We start from the raw sequence: 17,452 nt of genomic DNA on the forward strand, positions 1-17,452 counted from the left end.
AGTCCAGGTCAGAAGATGACTTGTTGGAATGAAAATGAGCTTGTAGTTTGTCTGCTTTAATAATGTGACTGGAAAAAGGTGTTGGACTTCAAATATGTCCATTTCTTTTACACTTCACCTTTAAAAGTGAAGCCTTGTGGTTCCTGGAAGGAAAAACACGACTTTTTCAAGTCTTTGTCCTGTTTTTATGATAAATGTACGACTTTAATGTGAAACATTCAGAGTTTTTTCTCTTGTTGTGTTTGTTTGAAGCTGCTTCCTGTTGGCTTCAGCTGTTTGGAGTTTCCATTTTCTAAACTTCTACATTCTGAACCTTCTTCAGCTTTGAACAGATGATGAAACACTGAATGATTTCAAGCTCACACTTTGTCTAATAAACTTACATCTTTCATTCATTATACAGATTGTTGAGTTGTGGTTTGTCAGAGATCAGCTGTGATTATCTGGCAGCAGCACTGAAGTCCAACCCCTCCCATCTGAGACAGCTGGACCTGAGCTGCAACAACAAGCTGCAGGATTCAGGAGTGAAGCATCTGTGTGGTTTCCTGGAGAGTCCAGGATGTGGACTTGAAACTCTGAGGTCAGTCAGCATGTTTTAGTTGTGCTGAGATGAATATGATGTGAAAGTTGTGCTGACACTAAACTGCAGACATCAGGCTGATATTATACTGATCCACACTGAGGATCTTCATGGTAAAGTCTGTTTTCTTCTTCTCTGGTTTAGTCCATTGACTGCAGCAGAACAATGTTCACATTTCAAACAGTGAGACTCAACGTATGGCCCGCGGCCCACACGCGGCCTGCCCACCTTTCCTGATTCAGAGAGAGGGGACCCTGATTAACTGTGTAGTGTTCTTCCTCACAGTTCTAAGTATCAGACACAACAATGAATAATCCACAGCTGACTGTCTTTAGCAGGTCAAAGGTCACGGCACACAGCAGACAGTGGGAAATATTATAATTCTGATCATTTATCAGCACATATCCATATGTATAAAAACAAAGCTGACACTGTGAGACTTGATCAGAGGTGTGATCATCACAGCAGAGGCCTTTGTGTCAAAGTCACTGAGGATCAAACAGAAACACATGAAGCAGATTTTCCTGTTCTGGCTTTTTATAGCAGATAACCTTCAAAATATTCTGCAGTCCATCAAAAACTGAAGCAAACCATGAATCAATATGTGAACATGAGCTGATGCTGCTGAAGTGAAGCAAAGTTACAGAGGTTTGATTACAGACACAGCTGAGAGTTTGTAATCTGTCATCATTTTAAAAGGTTTACATTTCTTCAGTATTGAACAGCAGAAATGAGGCTTTGTTTTCGGAGGCCGCCAGCAGTGAACACAACAGCAGACTGGTGCGTAATAAGCAGTGAATAATGCAGGAAACAGATTTTTGAAGGTAAACTGTTCTTGAAGTACACTGAGAGAGAGAGAGCTGTGCAGGAAGTAAACGTCAAAGTCAGAGAGAATTCATGACGATGTTCATCAAACGTAAAGCGTAGTTTGGATCTTCTTCTGCTGCTGGTTCAGTCAGTTTTGGTTGGAGACAGATGAAACCTGCAGCTTCAGGATCTGTGAGCTGTCCACTTTCAGCCCCGACGGCGTGTCCGTGTACGTGCCGTCGAGTGAACGATCCACGCTCTGTGTTTCCATCTTTGTGTGTTTAGCTGCTCTCATTTACTGTTTTATCTGTTTGCTTGTTGTTGAAATACTTTTGGGAGCTTTAACCTGAGATTCTGGCAAAATACATTTATATTAAAAATCGATTCAGGATTGAATGAATCAACATCGCTTTATTCAAATTAAAACCATTTAAATAGGAAAATCCATTTTTTTACACCCGCCTCTAATGCTGGGTAATGTCAGCTGGTCCATGTGCAGCTGGCTGTGAGGCTCAGGGAGCGTCTACAAAGTGCAACACTGAAAGAACATCATCCATAAATATCGAGTAATAACTGGACTCTCATACAGCGAGACTCAAATGCCTTTAAACATCAGCTTATCCTGCTGATCCAAGTCCAACACTGAGTTTGTAAAAACATGTTTGTCAATCATTTTGTTTGGTTTCTGAGGAAAATGATTCAATAACTTGCTGCTAATACACAACATCTCATCATATTTCCTCATAACCCTCTTTTGTCTGACCATTTGATCCCATTTGAATTTGCAATAAAGGATCCACAGAGTTTGGTGACAATAATGACAGTAGATGTTTGTGTGAAAGTGCTGGAAGCAAATGAGTGTGTGATGTTCTTTCAGTGTTGCACTTTGTAGACGCTCCCTGAGCACTGGTCTCACAGCCAGCTGCACATAGAGACCAGTGTTGTTAGTCCAGGTCAGAAGATGACTTGTTGGAATGAAAATGAGCTTGTAGTTTGTCTGCTTTAATAATGTGACTGGAAAAAGGTGTTGGACTTCAAATATGTCCATTTCTTTTACACTTCACCTTTAAAAGTGAAGCCTTGTAGTTCCTGGAAGGAAAAACACGACTTTTTCAAGTCTTTGTCCTGTTTTTATGATAAATGTACGACTTTAATGTGAAACATTCAGAGTTTTTTCTCTTGTTGTGTTTGTTTGAAGCTGCTTCCTGTTGGCTTCAGCTGTTTGGAGTTTCCATTTTCTAAACTTCTACATTCTGAACCTTCTTCAGCTTTGAACAGATGATGAAACACTGAATGATTTCAAGCTCACACTTTGTCTAATAAACTTACATCTTTCATTCATTATACAGATTGTTGAGTTGTGGTTTGTCAGAGATCAGCTGTGATTATCTGGCAGCAGCACTTAAGTCCAACCCCTCCCATCTGAGACAGCTGGACCTGAGCTGCAACAACAAGCTGCAGGATTCAGGAGTGAAGCATCTGTGTGGTTTCCTGGAGAGTCCAGGATGTGGACTTGAAACTCTGAGGTCAGTCAGCATGTTTTAGTTGTGCTGAGATGAATATGATGTGAAAGTTGTGCTGACACTAAACTGCAGACATCAGGCTGATATTATACTGATCCACACTGAGGATCTTCATGGTAAAGTCTGTTTTCTTCTTCTCTGGTTTAGTCCATTGACTGCAGCAGAACAATGTTCACATTTCAAACAGTGAGACTCAACGTATGGCCCGTGGCCCACACGCGGCCTGCCCACCTTTCCTGATTCAGAGCGAGGGGACCCTGATTAACTGTGCAGTGTTCTTCCTCACAGTTCTAAGTATCAGACACAACAATGAATAATCCACAGCTGACTGTCTTTAGCAGGTCAAAGGTCACGGCACACAGCAGACAGTGGGAAATATTATAATTCTGATCATTTATCAGCACATATCCATATGTATAAAAACAAAGCTGACACTGTGAGACTTGATCAGAGGTGTGATCATCACAGCAGAGGCCTTTGTGTCAAAGTCACTGAGGATCAAACAGAAACACATGAAGCAGATTTTCCTGTTCTGGCTTTTTATAGCAGATAACCTTCAAAATATTCTGCAGTCCATCAAAAACTGAAGCAAACCATGAATCAACATGTGAACATGAGCTGATGCTGCTGAAGTGAAGCAAAGTTACAGAGGTTTGATTACAGACACAGCTGAGAGTTTGTAATCTGTCATCATTTTAAAAGGTTTACATTTCTTCAGTATTGAACAGCAGAAATGAGGCTTTGTTTTCGGAGGCCGACAGCAGTGAACACAACAGCAGACTGGTGCGTAATAAGCAGTGAATAATGCAGGAAACAGATTTTTGAAGGTAAACTGTTCTTGAAGTACACTGAGAGAGAGAGAGCTGTGCAGGAAGTAAACGTCAAAGTCAGAGAGAATTCATGACGATGTTCATCAAACGTTAAAGCGTAGTTTGGATCTTCTTCTGCTGCTGGTTCAGTCAGTTTTGGTTGGAGACAGATAAAACCTGCAGCTTCAGGATCTGTGAGCTGTCCACTTTCAGCCCCGACGGCGTGTCCGTGTACGTGCCGTCGAGTGAACGATCCACGCTCTGTGTTTCCATCTTTGTGTGTTTAGCTGCTCTCATTTACTGTTTTATCTGTTTGCTTGTTGAAAGAAATCTCTCCTTCCGGGTCATCCGTGGATCGAGTTTCCTTCGAGACGTGGGCAGCGATAAGCAGAGTTTTGTATAAGATTAATTATTCAAAGTAAGCTCAGGTATGCCGTTCAGCGGGTTAGTTACAGCGCCGGGAGTAGCCTGGGAGAACAAAATGATACAGAGACTGCTTCAGGTTGCTTTCCCAAAATCAACTCAAAGTTTATTCTTCTGTGCAGCGTTTTTATAGGCAGAAGGGTTCGTGTGTCAACAAGTTTCAAGTTACAAGTTACAACCATATAAGGAAGTTCCCCCTAGATCTGAAAGGGGCCTTCTATAATCTCAACATACTTTTGACAGGTCCATTAAACACTAGACATTTAGAATCCTTTAGTGATATAAGTTTGCACATGGTAGAATACTGCATGTAGTTATTTGCATTAGGAAATGTTTAACCATATATACCTAAAGGCACATAATCAATAGTGTGTGATCTTTTAGCAGGCTGCAAACTTGATGTGCACTCGAGGAATGCACTGTCCTATTGTACCACGGCAGGATCAACGCAGCTATGCCTGTTCCAGTTTAAGTGCCTTCTTTACATATAGATGAACTGTTGGATTTTCCAGACCAGCAGGCCAAAGGAAGTGCCCGTGGGGTCACAGCAAGAGGAGATGAAGTTTAAACAAAGGGCATTGCAGAAACAGGGTCCTTTGTATAATATCATCAAAAAAGGTATTCAGTACATGCTCCCAAAATACTAAAATATCTAACACTTGTTGTTGAAATACTTTTGGGAGCTTTAACCTGAGATTCTGGCAAAATACATTTATATTAAAAATCGATTCAGGATTGAATGAATCAACATCGCTTTATTCAAATTAAAACCATTTAAATAGGAAAATCCATTTTTTTACACCCGCCTCTAATGCTGGGTAATGTCAGCTGGTCCATGTGCAGCTGGCTGTGAGGCTCAGGGAGCGTCTACAAAGTGCAACACTGAAAGAACATCATCCATAAATATTGAGTAATAACTGGACTCTCATACAGCGAGACTCAAATGCCTTTAAACATCAGCTTATCCTGCTGATCCAAGTCCAACACTGAGTTTGTAAAAACATGTTTGTCAATCATTTTGTTTGGTTTCTGAGGAAAATGATTCAATAACTTGCTGCTAATACACAACATTTCATCATATTTCCTCATAACCCTCTTTTGTCTGACCATCCATCCATCCATCCATCCATCTTCATCCGCTTTATCAGAGGCCGGGTCGCGGGGGCAGCAGCCTAAGCAAAGAGGCCCAGACCTCCCTCTCCCCAGCCACCTCCTCAAGCTTATCCGGGGGAATACCAGGCCAGCCGAGAGATATAATCTCTCCAGCGTGTCCTGGGTCTGCCCCGGGGCCTCCTCCCGGTAGGACATGCCTGGAACACCTCACCCAGGAGGCGCCCAGGGGGCATCCTTGTCAGATGCCCGAACCACCTCAGCTGGCTCCTTTCGATGTGGAGCAGCAGCTGCTCTACTCTGAGCCCCTCCCGGATGGCCGAGCTTCTCACCCTATCTCTAAGGGAGAGGCCAGCCACCCTTCGGAGGAAGCTCATTTCTGCCGCTTGTATCCGCGATCTCGTTCTTTCGGTCACTACCCACAGCTCGTGGCCATAGGTGAGGGTAGGGACGTAGATCGACCGGTAAATTGAGAGCTTCGCTTTTACACTCAGCTCTCTCTTCACCACGACGGACCGGTGCAGCGTCCGCATTACTGCAGCTGCAGCCCCAATCCGTCTGTCGATCTCCGGCTCCCTTCTCCCATCACTCGCGAACAAGACCCCGAGGTACTTGAACTCCTCCACTTGGGGCAGGAACTCATCCCCGACCCGGAGTGGGCACTCCACCCTTTTCCGGCTGAGAACCATGGCCTCAGATTTGGAGGTGCTGATCCTCATTCCCACTGCTTCACACTCGGCTGCAAACCGTTCCAGTGCGAGCTGGAGGCCCTCACCCGATGAAGCCAACAGAACCACATCATCCGCAAAAATCAGAGATGAGATTCTGAGGCCACCAAAGCGAAAGCCCTCCGCCACTTGGCTGCGCCTAGAAATCCTGTCCATAAAAATTATGAACAGAACCGGAGACAAAGGGCAGCCCTGGTGGAGCCCATCACCCACCGGGAACGAGTCCGACTTATTGCCAGCAATGCGAACCAAGCTCCTGCAACGGTTGTATAGGGATCGAATGGCCCGTAGCAATGGGCCAGACACCCCATACTCCCACAACACCACCCACAGGACACCCCGAGGGACACGGTCGAATGCCTTCTCCAAGTCCACAAAACACATGTAGACTGCTTGGGCAAACTCCCATGCACCCTCAAGTATCCTCGAGAGGATAAAGAGCTGGTCCAGTGTTCCGCGACCAGGACGAAAACCGCATTGTTCCTCCTGTATCCGAGGTTCGACTAGCGGACGGACTCTCCTTTCCAGCACCCTGGCATAGACTTTCCCAGGGAGGCTGAGGAGTGTGATTCCCCTGTAGTTGGAACACACCCTCCGGTCCCCCTTCTTAAAGATGGGGACCACCACCCCGGTCTGCCAGTCCACAGGTACTGCCCCTGATCTCCACGCAACTTTGCAGAGGCGTGTCAACCAGGACAGCCCTACAACAGTCCAGGTCAGAAGATGACTTGTTGGAATGAAAATGAGCTTGTAGTTTGTCTGCTTTAATAATGTGACTGGAGAAAGGTGTTGGACTTCAAATATGTCCATTTCTTTCACACTTCACCTTTAAAAGTGAAGCCTTGTGGTTCCTGGAAGGAAAAACACGACTTTTTCAAGTCTTTGTCCTGTTTTTATGATAAATGTACGACTTTAATGTGAAACATTCAGAGTTTTTTCTCTTGTTGTGTTTGTTTGAAGCTGCTTCCTGTTGGCTTCAGCTGTTTGGAGTTTCCATTTTCTAAACTTCTACATTCTGAACCTTCTTCAGCTTTGAACAGATGATGAAACACTGAATGATTTCAAGCTCACACTTTGTCTAATAAACTTACATCTTTCATTCTTTATACAGATTGAGGGACTGTGGTTTGTCAGAGATCAGCTGTGATTATCTGGCAGCAGCACTGAAGTCCAACCCCTCCCATCTGAGAGAGCTGGACCTGAGCTACAACTACAAGCTGCAGGATTCAGGAGTGAAGCATCTGTGTGGTTTCCTGGAGAGTCCAGGATGTGGACTTGAAACTCTGAGGTCAGTCAGCATGTTTTAGTTGTGCTGAGATGAATATGATGGGAAAGTTGTGCTGACACTAAACTGCAGACATCAGGCTGATATTATACTGATCCACACTGAGGATCTTCATGGTAAAGTCTGTTTTCTTCTTCTCTGGTTTAGTCCATTGACTGCAGCAGAACAATGTTCACATTTCAATCCTTCAAAGAAGAAGAAAAATCCTCCACTGGATAATTCACTGTGAAACTCTCCAACTCTTCATTCCACCTTAAAGTCTGTCTGACACTGAAATCCAAAGCAAAATGTGCGTTTGCTTTACAGACAGCAGTCCAACACAAACATACACACATCATCCAAAACACAGTCAAACATCCAAATCTCCTCCACTGCCAGCATGAATGATGGGAAAGAGAAGGAGGAACACTCTGACATTCAGGATTAGAATGAGTTTCATGAAGCAGACTGTGAAGATCAAAGCTGCATTAGAAAGCTTACATGAATGAATGAGTGGACAGAAGTGGACAGAGATCATCTGAAGCACTTCAAAGGCTTTAAATCAGCACATTTCTCTTTATTCTTTATCAACTCTGTTAGTTTCTCTCAGTTTTCTGTGGAATGAAGCTAACAGTAGGCTAATAAGATGCTGACCAATAGGTTTCTATTAAAGGTTGTAATTTGTATATGAAAAAGTGCTTTGGCTCAGCAGGGATCAGCTTACAGGTAGAATACAGCTGCTGGATGGGATTAGCATGTCATAGCTATCTACCAAACTGCTAACTGGGGGATTTCAGGCCATCTATGGATCATTTTTGCTAACTGTTTATTCAGCTTAGGCTCACAGGGCTGCAGCCTGTGCCCTAGCTGTCATAGGGCAAGAGGCGTGGTCCACCTGCACAGGTGAGCAGTCCATCACAGGGCCAACAGAGAGAGACAGAGAAGCACTCTCTCACATCCACACCTACAGCCAATTTAGAAGCACCAATGAACCTAAGCAGCATTTCATTGGACTGTGGGAGAACATCCACCCTCCACAGAAAGGCCAACAAGCTTCAACCTAGAACCTTCTTGCTTTAAGGCACTAGTGCTAACCACTTTTCCCCATTTCAGCCCAAATCCTGCATCTTCCTGTTTCTGACTCCAGGCCAGCTCCACTAACACTTTCTCATCAGACACTGCCACCTAGTGGAGGAAGTCTTAGTTCCATTTGAAGCTTCAGATTACAGTTAGTTCCTTTACAAAGAGGTGGAGGTGGTGGGGCCACAGCACCATCATCACTGAGTGCCATAGGACACTTAACCTTTGTTTCCATATGCTGGGAACTTCCTGTTGTTCCAAGGAGGACTTGAAAATGTGTGAAAATCTCCCAGTCAGTTCCTCACAGCACACTTCAATCATTTCCCTCCCACAGCATCAGGACCAGGGCTTTTTCTCTCTTTGGTCCCACTAAGAGATTTCCACACAAACACCTCATCAGTGGGACTCTCAGAGCTACCAGCCCTTTGCTACAATCACAAAGCTCTTCATTGAAATCAATGATATCAAAGCTGGAATCCAATGAGTCCAAGTCTTCTGCTGATTCAGCATCACATTCATCTTTGCTCCTTGTTCTGCATCCCCACCATGGACTTCATTCCTTTCCAAGCCAGCCTTGAGTGTCCTTTATTCAGCTCATCCTCTGCTTTACTTTTACACCTGATTTTAGCTGCTTTATCTCTCTTTCAACAAGTTTCTGTGCCTCAATCTTTTTCTTCTCTCCCTCATAACAAGACAGCTTCTTCTGCCTGAGAACACGTTGGAGTGATTTACTAATCCAGGGCTGCTTATTGGGGAAAATACTTCCTGTTTTCAAAGTAATCCCCATTTTTCCCAGAAAGAAATGTAAGTAGAAATCGATGATCTAAGTGAGAACATGAACCTTTAAAAAGTCCCAGTGGGTGCAGTCAAAGCAGTCCCTCAGTCCCAGTATAGAGTCTTTGGTCCAGCCTGGAACAACTGTGTGCCCAGTTTGAGCTCTCTTCAGTCCTGTGACCTGACAGACCCAGAGGGGCCATCAGATCACATTTAGAAGCTCCCCTAATGGAGCCACAACACATGTCCAATACTTAGTCTGTCTTGTTGGACCAACTGGAAGAAATGATTCAAGGACTTAGTCACAGAACAGAGATTCAAATCTCCAAAGTCCAACTGGCTGCATCAGGACATATAGTCTGAAACTCTGCACAGTTTCCTGTTTGAAGCTGCTTCCTGTTGGCTTCAGCTGTTTGGAGTTTCCATTTTCTAAACTTCTACATTCTGAACCTTCTTCAGCTCTGAACAGATGATGAAACACTGAATGATTTCAAGCTCACACTTTGTCTAATAAACTTACATCTTTCATTCTTTACACAGATTGATCAACTGTGGTTTGTCAGAGATCAGCTGTGATTATCTGGCAGCAGCACTGAAGTCCAACCCCTCCCATCTGAGAGAGCTGAACCTCTACGAAAACAATCTGAAGGATCCAGATGTGAAGCAGCTGTCTGATCTTCAGCAGAGTCCAGACTACAGACTGGAGACTCTGCTGTAAGTAGAGTGATGGAGTGAGTGGTTGGTGCTGTCAGCAGTATTGTACTAAACACAGTCAGTATGAAACAAAGATCCAGTGTTTCCTGTAAAGCTGCAGCTTCTCAGTGAAGCTGTGAGAGGAGAATGGTGACAGGCTTCAGGATTGGACACAAACACTTCCTGTTTCTGACCTTTATGGTCACCATGGTAACGGCTGACACGCTCTGATCAAACACTGTCAACAGCCAATCAGCTCTCTGAACAAAGCAGCACGCAGACCAATGACTGCATTCATTTCCAAGTTTAAAGCAGTGAAGAACACAGTCTGTAGGTGAGGAAGAATTTAGTGAGAGCAGATGTTTGGATGGAATTCCTCCAGTTAACAGCTGGAACCGTCCATCTGGATTGTTGGGCTTGTTGTTGGGGTTCCTACAGAGCTCAGAGTGGACACACCAAGGTTCTTCTAATGAATGAAAGTCCAAACTCAAACTAGGAGGGAAAAACATTTTCATCAACTTCAATAAAAATCCAAAGATTAGAAAAAGTGAAGCAACAATGAGTCCTAGTACAGTCCCAGCACTGAAGTCCCTGCTGCTCTTTATACTGGATGTGCTGCATCACTGACTGACAGCTGATGAAGAGTCTCTGGAAACACTCGTTTATCTCCTCTGCTCTTCCTTCTTCTCTCTGCAGGTGGAGGTGATGATGGTAAACAGGGCGGTGTGTGTGCTGAGAGAGGAGGAGCTGTGTCCTGATGATCCAGAGAGGTTGAAGCAGCAGCAGCTTGTGTGTAGAGACGCTCTGACTGGGCCATGTTACTGGGAGGTGGAGAGGAGAGCTTCATCCAGCAGTGACTGACAGAGGAATGAGAAGAAGTGCAGATGACTGTCAGTGCTGCAGAGTGAACTGCTCTGAGAACAGCTCCACTGTCAGACACAATGTAGAGTCCAGCATCATCCCTGTGTGTCCCTCTGGATCTGACTGAGGATCATCAGTGTATCTGGACTGCTCTGCTGCTGCTCTGTCCTTCTACAGTCTGTGCACAGTCTCTGTCTGACTCTGGCTTCAGACCCTCCTGGATCAAACTCACCTGGAAAGACTTTCAAACATCACTCAATAGATTTGAATACAGAATATATTTGATATATACTGTAGATGTACTGTGGTGTTGCAGTTTGTCACTTGTAAATACAGTCTGTGAGCAGCTGTGAGCTGAAAGATCTTTCTAGAAACACGAAATGTTTTCACTCTTCTGTTGCGTTTTCATATATTTCCACAACATTAATATTGATCCCACCTGTCTCACCTGTTTCATGCTTTTATACATAATAACAGGACACGTGTGATCTGAGCGCTGCTGTGGTTGCTGTGCTGCACGTCTTCATTTAGATAACAGAGACATCTAGTGGTTCAGAGGGAGAACTGCAGGAGGTGGAGCTGTGTTTTAGCATGGAAAACTTTTTATCTTTTAGGCGCAGATACAAATATGACAAGTATCAGTGTAAGATACAAAAGGTCACATCAGTCAGCAGAGGGAACAGTGATCACACAGCAATGTAAGAATAGAAACATAACAGTGAATCTGGACATGTATACAGATGGAAGCAAACAAACAGGATGTAACACTACATTAAAGCCACAAATGGGAAGAAAACAAAGCCAAAGGAAAATATATTTGATCTCAGGGCCCTGTTTCAGGAAGCCGGTTTGGAAAACTCAGAGTGAAAAACGATACTCAGGGTTGAGTAACCCCGAACTGTCCAACTCGGAATATTCCGTTTCAGAAAGGCTGATAACAATTAGTTCAGTCAACGCGGAGTTGCTTTAACCCCAAGTGAAGTGCGCGGACGAGGATACATAAAGCCCTGATAAGCGGAGCACAGATTAAGCGAGTCACCATGGAGACGGAGGGAAAGAAGGCGCGGTCAATGTATTTCACAGCGCTTGAGGCCGAAATTCTGATGGCAGCATATGCCGATAACATGCAAATTCCGCGGAAAAAAGTAACACAGCCACAGCTGCAAAAGCATGCATGGCAAAACATAGCCGACAGAGTCAATGCGTGAGTGTTAATTTAAACATTGATCGAGGGATTTCCACCCATTTAACACGTTATTTTATCATATGTTATTTTATTTGTTATTTTATACATTTTATTTTGTGATGTGATGTGAGCGCAGGTGCAACCCAACAGGCCCCAAACGTGCCTGGCAGCAAGTAAAAATGAAATATAAAAATATAGTCCAAACAGGTAAGGTGTAATTGTATTATGAGCCATAGTGCTTGGTCTGTTTGTCCCATGTAAATCAATTGCAGTTAGAGGCTACATTAATTTTCTTTCTGTAAGCACTTATTGAAATTATCTGAGCACATTACAAGTACATATTTGCTTACTCTGTATGCTCAAATGTGGCCCGTTATAGCCAACAGAAAAAAAGCGGAGGCCCGAAAAACAGGTGGGGGTCCTCCACCACCACCACTCACAGAGGCTGAGCAGTTGGCCCTCAGCCAAAACAGTGGGCGCCCTGTGGCCGAAGGCATCTCTGCGGGGACATCCTCTGAGGCAATAACCCCGCAAGACACAAGTGCCTACATAAGGGGTAAATTCAAAATAATACATGATGTGCATACATCCTTTCTTCACAGTCACCTTTGCAGTGCGACACATTCATTTGATAAACTCTTTACCATAATGAATTATTTTGTAGTGAAGTTATTTTCCGACTGATTTTGCCTTCCCTCAGCCTTGGTTGTCTTTGAGAGCATAATGACAATGAAGTGTAAGGTGCTTGGTATGTTTGTTAATTGCCATTTGGTCCCTTGTAAGTTATAAGTGACCTGTATAAACCTCATATTCTATCAGTTGATGGTGATGGTGTACTGCATCTGGTGCAGCCTCCTGTTGAGCCAGACCAACATGCAGTTGTGAGTAATACTCCACAGATTATATGAGTTTACAGTAGAACAGCAATGTTGTCTATTTCTTTACTACAGGAAAATAATGAAGAAACATTGACAGCTGTTACAGAGGAGGAAGCAACAGAGACACTTTATGAGGTTTACATCTTTTAATACTTTGTGTACAGGAAATACAGGCGACCAATAAAGCCAGTTGAACAAAAAATCTGTTTATTCTTCTTTCAACATGTTGAGGTGATGGGTCAAAAGAAATGATTGTGACATATGGTGTCTCTGACTGCTCTTCCATCTTGTATGTCCGTGGGAGGGTCAGGATGTTCATGGTTTGGATCACTGCTGATGTTTGGTTCAGAAGGACAGTGTTCTCCTCTAATTGTGGCAATGTTGTGAAGAATCACACATGCCACAATAATGTCACATGCCCTTTCTGGGGTGACCCTGAGTCTTTGCAGGCACTGGAACCGGGCCTTAAGCATTCCGATAGTCATTTCAATTCTGGCTCTTGTCCTGCAATTAGCCAGATTATATCGCTGCTGTGGGCCCGGTTCAGGGTCAGGGTAAGGGGTAAGCAAATAGGGTAAACATGGATACCCCCTATCACCAAGCAAGTAGCCAGTGAACTCTCCTAAGACAGAAGGGTACACTTCAGTTCAAATGTCCCTGAAGCAATTGGTCTTTATATATTTTAAAGTATTCTCAACTCACCATGTCCAAATTTTGTGCTCAGTGTACATTCACGGAATATTTGTGAGTCATGGACAGAGCCTGGCCACTTGGCTTCCACATTTGTGATAATGTTGGCAGCATCACATATGATCTTCACAGTGCAGAGAACACAAATTAGCATCCATTACTATAATGAAATAATTTGTTAGTTTGACATGCTACAGGGAACTATGTACCTGTACATTAATGCTGTGGAAAGACTTCCTGTTCACATAGTCTCCTTCATTTACTGAAGGAGCAATGATTGGAATGTGAGTGCCATCTGTACAGCCAATCACGCCTGGGAACCCTGAAAATAAATGTGCAATTTAAGTAGTAGTCCAAGTATCACCACATCATACATTAAGTTTTGGTCATCCTGATACCTGCAATTTTGTGGCAACCCTCTTTGATAAATCTTGTGGGTCTGTGACCGGGGAACACCACAGACGAGTACAGGAGACGTTTCAGTGCAACTGTAACATTCCTGACTGCCCGACAGACGGTAGCCTTGGAAACGTGCTCAGCGTCACCAATATTATACAGAAAGCTCCCGTTTGCAAGAAACCGAAGTGCAATACAAATAATATGCAATCAACTGAGAGCATGTCCGCGTTGTGTCACATGCGTAATATATGGCCTGAGGATGTTATCCAAATAAATTATAGATTGTGCTGAGAAACGGTAACGTTCGCACAGAAAATCATCAGGAAATGATAAAATGTCCAAACGCGCTCTGATCACTCTCTCCCGGCGGAGAGCTCTGCGGAGAATTTGGGCTTCACGATCTACTGGCTCTTCAAGGAAGTGGCACGCCATGTCCGACACTTCCTACTGTCAGGTTTCCGACAAAGGGGCGGAGACAGTCAGGGTTAGTTGTAGTAAACCTGCTAGGGGGCAGGTTAGCTTCACGGAGTGTGTCGTCATAGTGACTCACTCAGGCTGCAGCTGAACTCGCTTTGTGAAACCGAAAACCCAGAGTTTTCGTTAACTCAGGGTATACTTACTCAGTTTTTCCACTAAACCGGCTTCCTGAAACAGGGCCCTGGAATCCAAATCAGATGCTTTAGAGCAGGGGTCGGCAACCCTGGGCACGCGTGTCACAGCTGGCACGTGAAGGGTTAACTGATGGCACGACCACAGCTGGACTGGCCATCGGGCATACCGATGGTGATTTCTCATTTTTATGGGCCGATGATGTTTTTTTATGATTATTATTGTTTTTGTAACGGTATAAACGATGGAAGGTGGTGGATTGGCCGGATGCTGGTCGATGTGTAAAAAAAACTCAGTTGTTTGATGGTGGCGTGCTACTGAGCGATACTGTTGTCAATTTTGTAATTGTATCAATGAAAACACCCTCATAGTGGTAATTGTCAACATGTATTTTGATTGTAAGCAGTACTAGCATGTATCCCGAAAGTTACAGGCATTTTGATGCATGGGTAGTAACTTTATTCACGAGTAGCATTTTTAGTTAGCATGCTAAGCTAATACTCGTTAGCTAGTCGGGTGCTTTTTGACTTGCACTCAGCTCTAATGCTTCTCTATGAGATTGTGATTGTTCTAATTCTTTTTAACAGAACTGAATGTTGCAGTTGCTTTGCAGATTGTTAATGAAGACTGTGTGCTGTTTTCTTTGTACCAGGTAGGCGCTGTTAAGTATAAGTTTTAATTGATGCTGTTGTATAGGAAAAAAAATGATGAACAATGATGATTGTTTTATAATAGAAAAGCTGTTTTTATATGTTATTGTTGTTATTGGTTAGGAAAAAGGAGAAAAATAAATAAATAATATTGCTACTATACGATCACAAGTTTGGTTTCAGCTAGAACTTTTAAAAGAAAGATTTTGTTGATGTTGTGTTGTATAAATATATCTTAGTCATTTGTTAAGTGTTATGTTTGGAAAAGGAAAAAGGAAAAAAACTCCCAAGCTGGTGAACTGAATGTTGCAGTTGCTTTGCAGATTGTTAATGAAGACTGTGTGCTGTTTTCTTTGTACCAGTTGCCAGAATAAAGAGGGAGCTCAGAGTAAGGGCAAGTCTAGCGTTGCAGTGCCGTCCTTTCTACATGGGCATATCACACCACTTGCACAATAGACTCTCAGAACAGCAACAGCTACATTTTCTAACGCTGATTTTCTAACACTGGAAAATAACTCAAAATGTTAGAAATATTCCAGTGTTAGAAAATCAGCACTACTCAGTGTTAGCCATTGTTAATCTTCAAAACTGACTAGGTTACTTTTAAACATATAACACTGTCAAAAGTGTTAATTTAACACTCAACAGTGTTGTATTTAACACTCAGAGGTGTGGACCCATATAGACACTCTCTAGTGTTAATTTAACACTGGAGATTTTGCTGTGTAGTTATACAAGTATAACACACAGTGAAATGTAGCCTGACACGCTCCTCGACATGTGCAAAAATGGGGGGGGGGTAGAGGAAGAACATTATATATATATATATATAGTATATACACTGGGTGAATGTGCAGTAGTAGCAGCAAGCAGGTGAATTCTGTACATTAATATGAATAGACATCTGACTATTTTAGAGGATAGACAATATAAACATATTTAAAATTAAAGGAATTTGGAATGTACATTGTGCCTTCGTTTAGAGTGTCTGGAAGAGTCCTGTCTCAGTCAATTATAGATGATGTGAGAGGGCGGGTGTGTGTGTTTAGGGCCCGGATGGCTTGGGGATAGAAGCTCCTCTTGAGTCTCTCTGTCCTTGCCCGGATGATGCGGAACCTTCTACCAGATTGCAGAAGTTGGAACAGTTTGTTGCCAGGATGGGACGGGTCCTTCAGTATCTGCGCTTATTTTGGCCAAAACGCCAGAATCTCAGGTTAAACCTCCCAAAATTTCAACAACCACCAAACAGCTAAAACAGTAAATGAGAGCAGGAACACGGATTCTGCACAAAGACATAAACACAAAGCGTGGAGCCGCCGACACATCAGAATCAGTGAGATGTGACTTTCTCACCTGACTGCACGGACACGAGCTGAAAGCCGACAGCTTGCTGATTCTGATGTTTCGGCGGCTCCGCGCTTTGTGTTTACGCCCTTTTTGCGCTGATTCTGAAGCTGCAGGTTTGATGTCTCTCCAAACAACATTGAGTAAACCAGCAGCAAAAGAAGCTCCAAACTACGCTTCACATAAACATCGTCATGAATTCCCTCTGATTGTTTTGCTGCCACCAGGATAAAATCACACTTCATGCACAGCTCTCTCTCTCTCTCTCTCTCTCTCTCTGTACTTCAAGAACAGTTTCCTGTTTTCTGCATTATTCGCTTGCTTGTTACGCACAAGTCTACCGTTCTTACAGCCTGTCGGCAGCTGTTTTATTTTTCTTTTACTTACTTCTGAAAACAAAGCCTCGTTTCTGCCGTTCAATACTGAACAAATTTAAACTTTTTAAAATGATTCAGAATTGCAAAATGCTCAGCTGTGTCTGTAATCAAACCTCTGTAACTTTGCTCTGCTTCACGTCAGCAGCATCAGGTAATGTTCATATGTTCATTAATGGTTTTCTTTTGTTTTTGATGTACTGCAGAATATTTGTATAAAATCCCAGGCCAGGAAAACCTTCATGTTTTTCTGTTTGATCCTCAGCTACTTTGACACAAAGGCATCTGCTGTGATGCTCACACCTTTGATAAAGTCTGGCAAGTGTCAGATTTATTTTATAGATATAAAAATATAGAAATGTACTGATGCATGACCTGAATCATAATATTTCTGACTGTCTGAGGCAAAATTTCCCCGATTCAAATTGAATCAAATTGAATGGAATCGATTCTAGACATGAGTGAGGATACTCAGCCCTAATATGCATGTTTTAATAAAAGAGATAATGTTGGTGTTTCAGTCATGTAGTAACTGTTAGCTTTAACTGTACAAGGCTTGTTAGACATAATGAAACACATCGTGCAGATTTCTGGATGTTAGACTATAATTTTTATTATGATTATTAATCATTATGATTAATTAATTATTGAGTCTAAAAAGTCAGTCGAG

At 43.1% G+C, this 17,452-nt stretch overlaps 3 protein-coding genes across 3 annotated transcripts in view; all 3 read left to right on the plus strand.

Moving 5' to 3' along the window:
- The window catches only part of LOC309697302 (uncharacterized protein), a gene marked incomplete at its 5' end in the record, with an annotated part of 34,149 nt that extends 24,961 nt beyond the window's left edge, over window positions 1–9,188 (plus strand). Inside the window, one exon of the mRNA XM_082519114.1 lies at window positions 8,795–9,188. The remainder of the gene's footprint in view (window positions 1–8,794) is intronic.
- Window positions 1–17,452, plus strand: part of LOC309702569 (uncharacterized protein) — a 1,256,944-nt gene that overhangs the window by 317,175 nt on the left and 922,317 nt on the right. The window contains 3 exon segments of the mRNA XM_082527162.1: window positions 404–580; window positions 2,737–2,913; window positions 7,092–7,268. Of these exon segments, the coding sequence (XP_082383288.1) occupies window positions 404–580; window positions 2,737–2,913; window positions 7,092–7,268 (531 nt within the window).
- LOC309702576 (NLR family CARD domain-containing protein 3-like) overlaps window positions 1–17,452 on the plus strand; it is a 120,744-nt gene that overhangs the window by 55,772 nt on the left and 47,520 nt on the right. The window lies entirely within an intron of this gene.

The sequence above is a fragment of the Aulonocara stuartgranti genome (genome assembly GCF_965226115.1).
Source record: "Aulonocara stuartgranti genome assembly, chromosome: 3".
NCBI lineage: Eukaryota > Metazoa > Chordata > Actinopteri > Cichliformes > Cichlidae > Aulonocara > Aulonocara stuartgranti.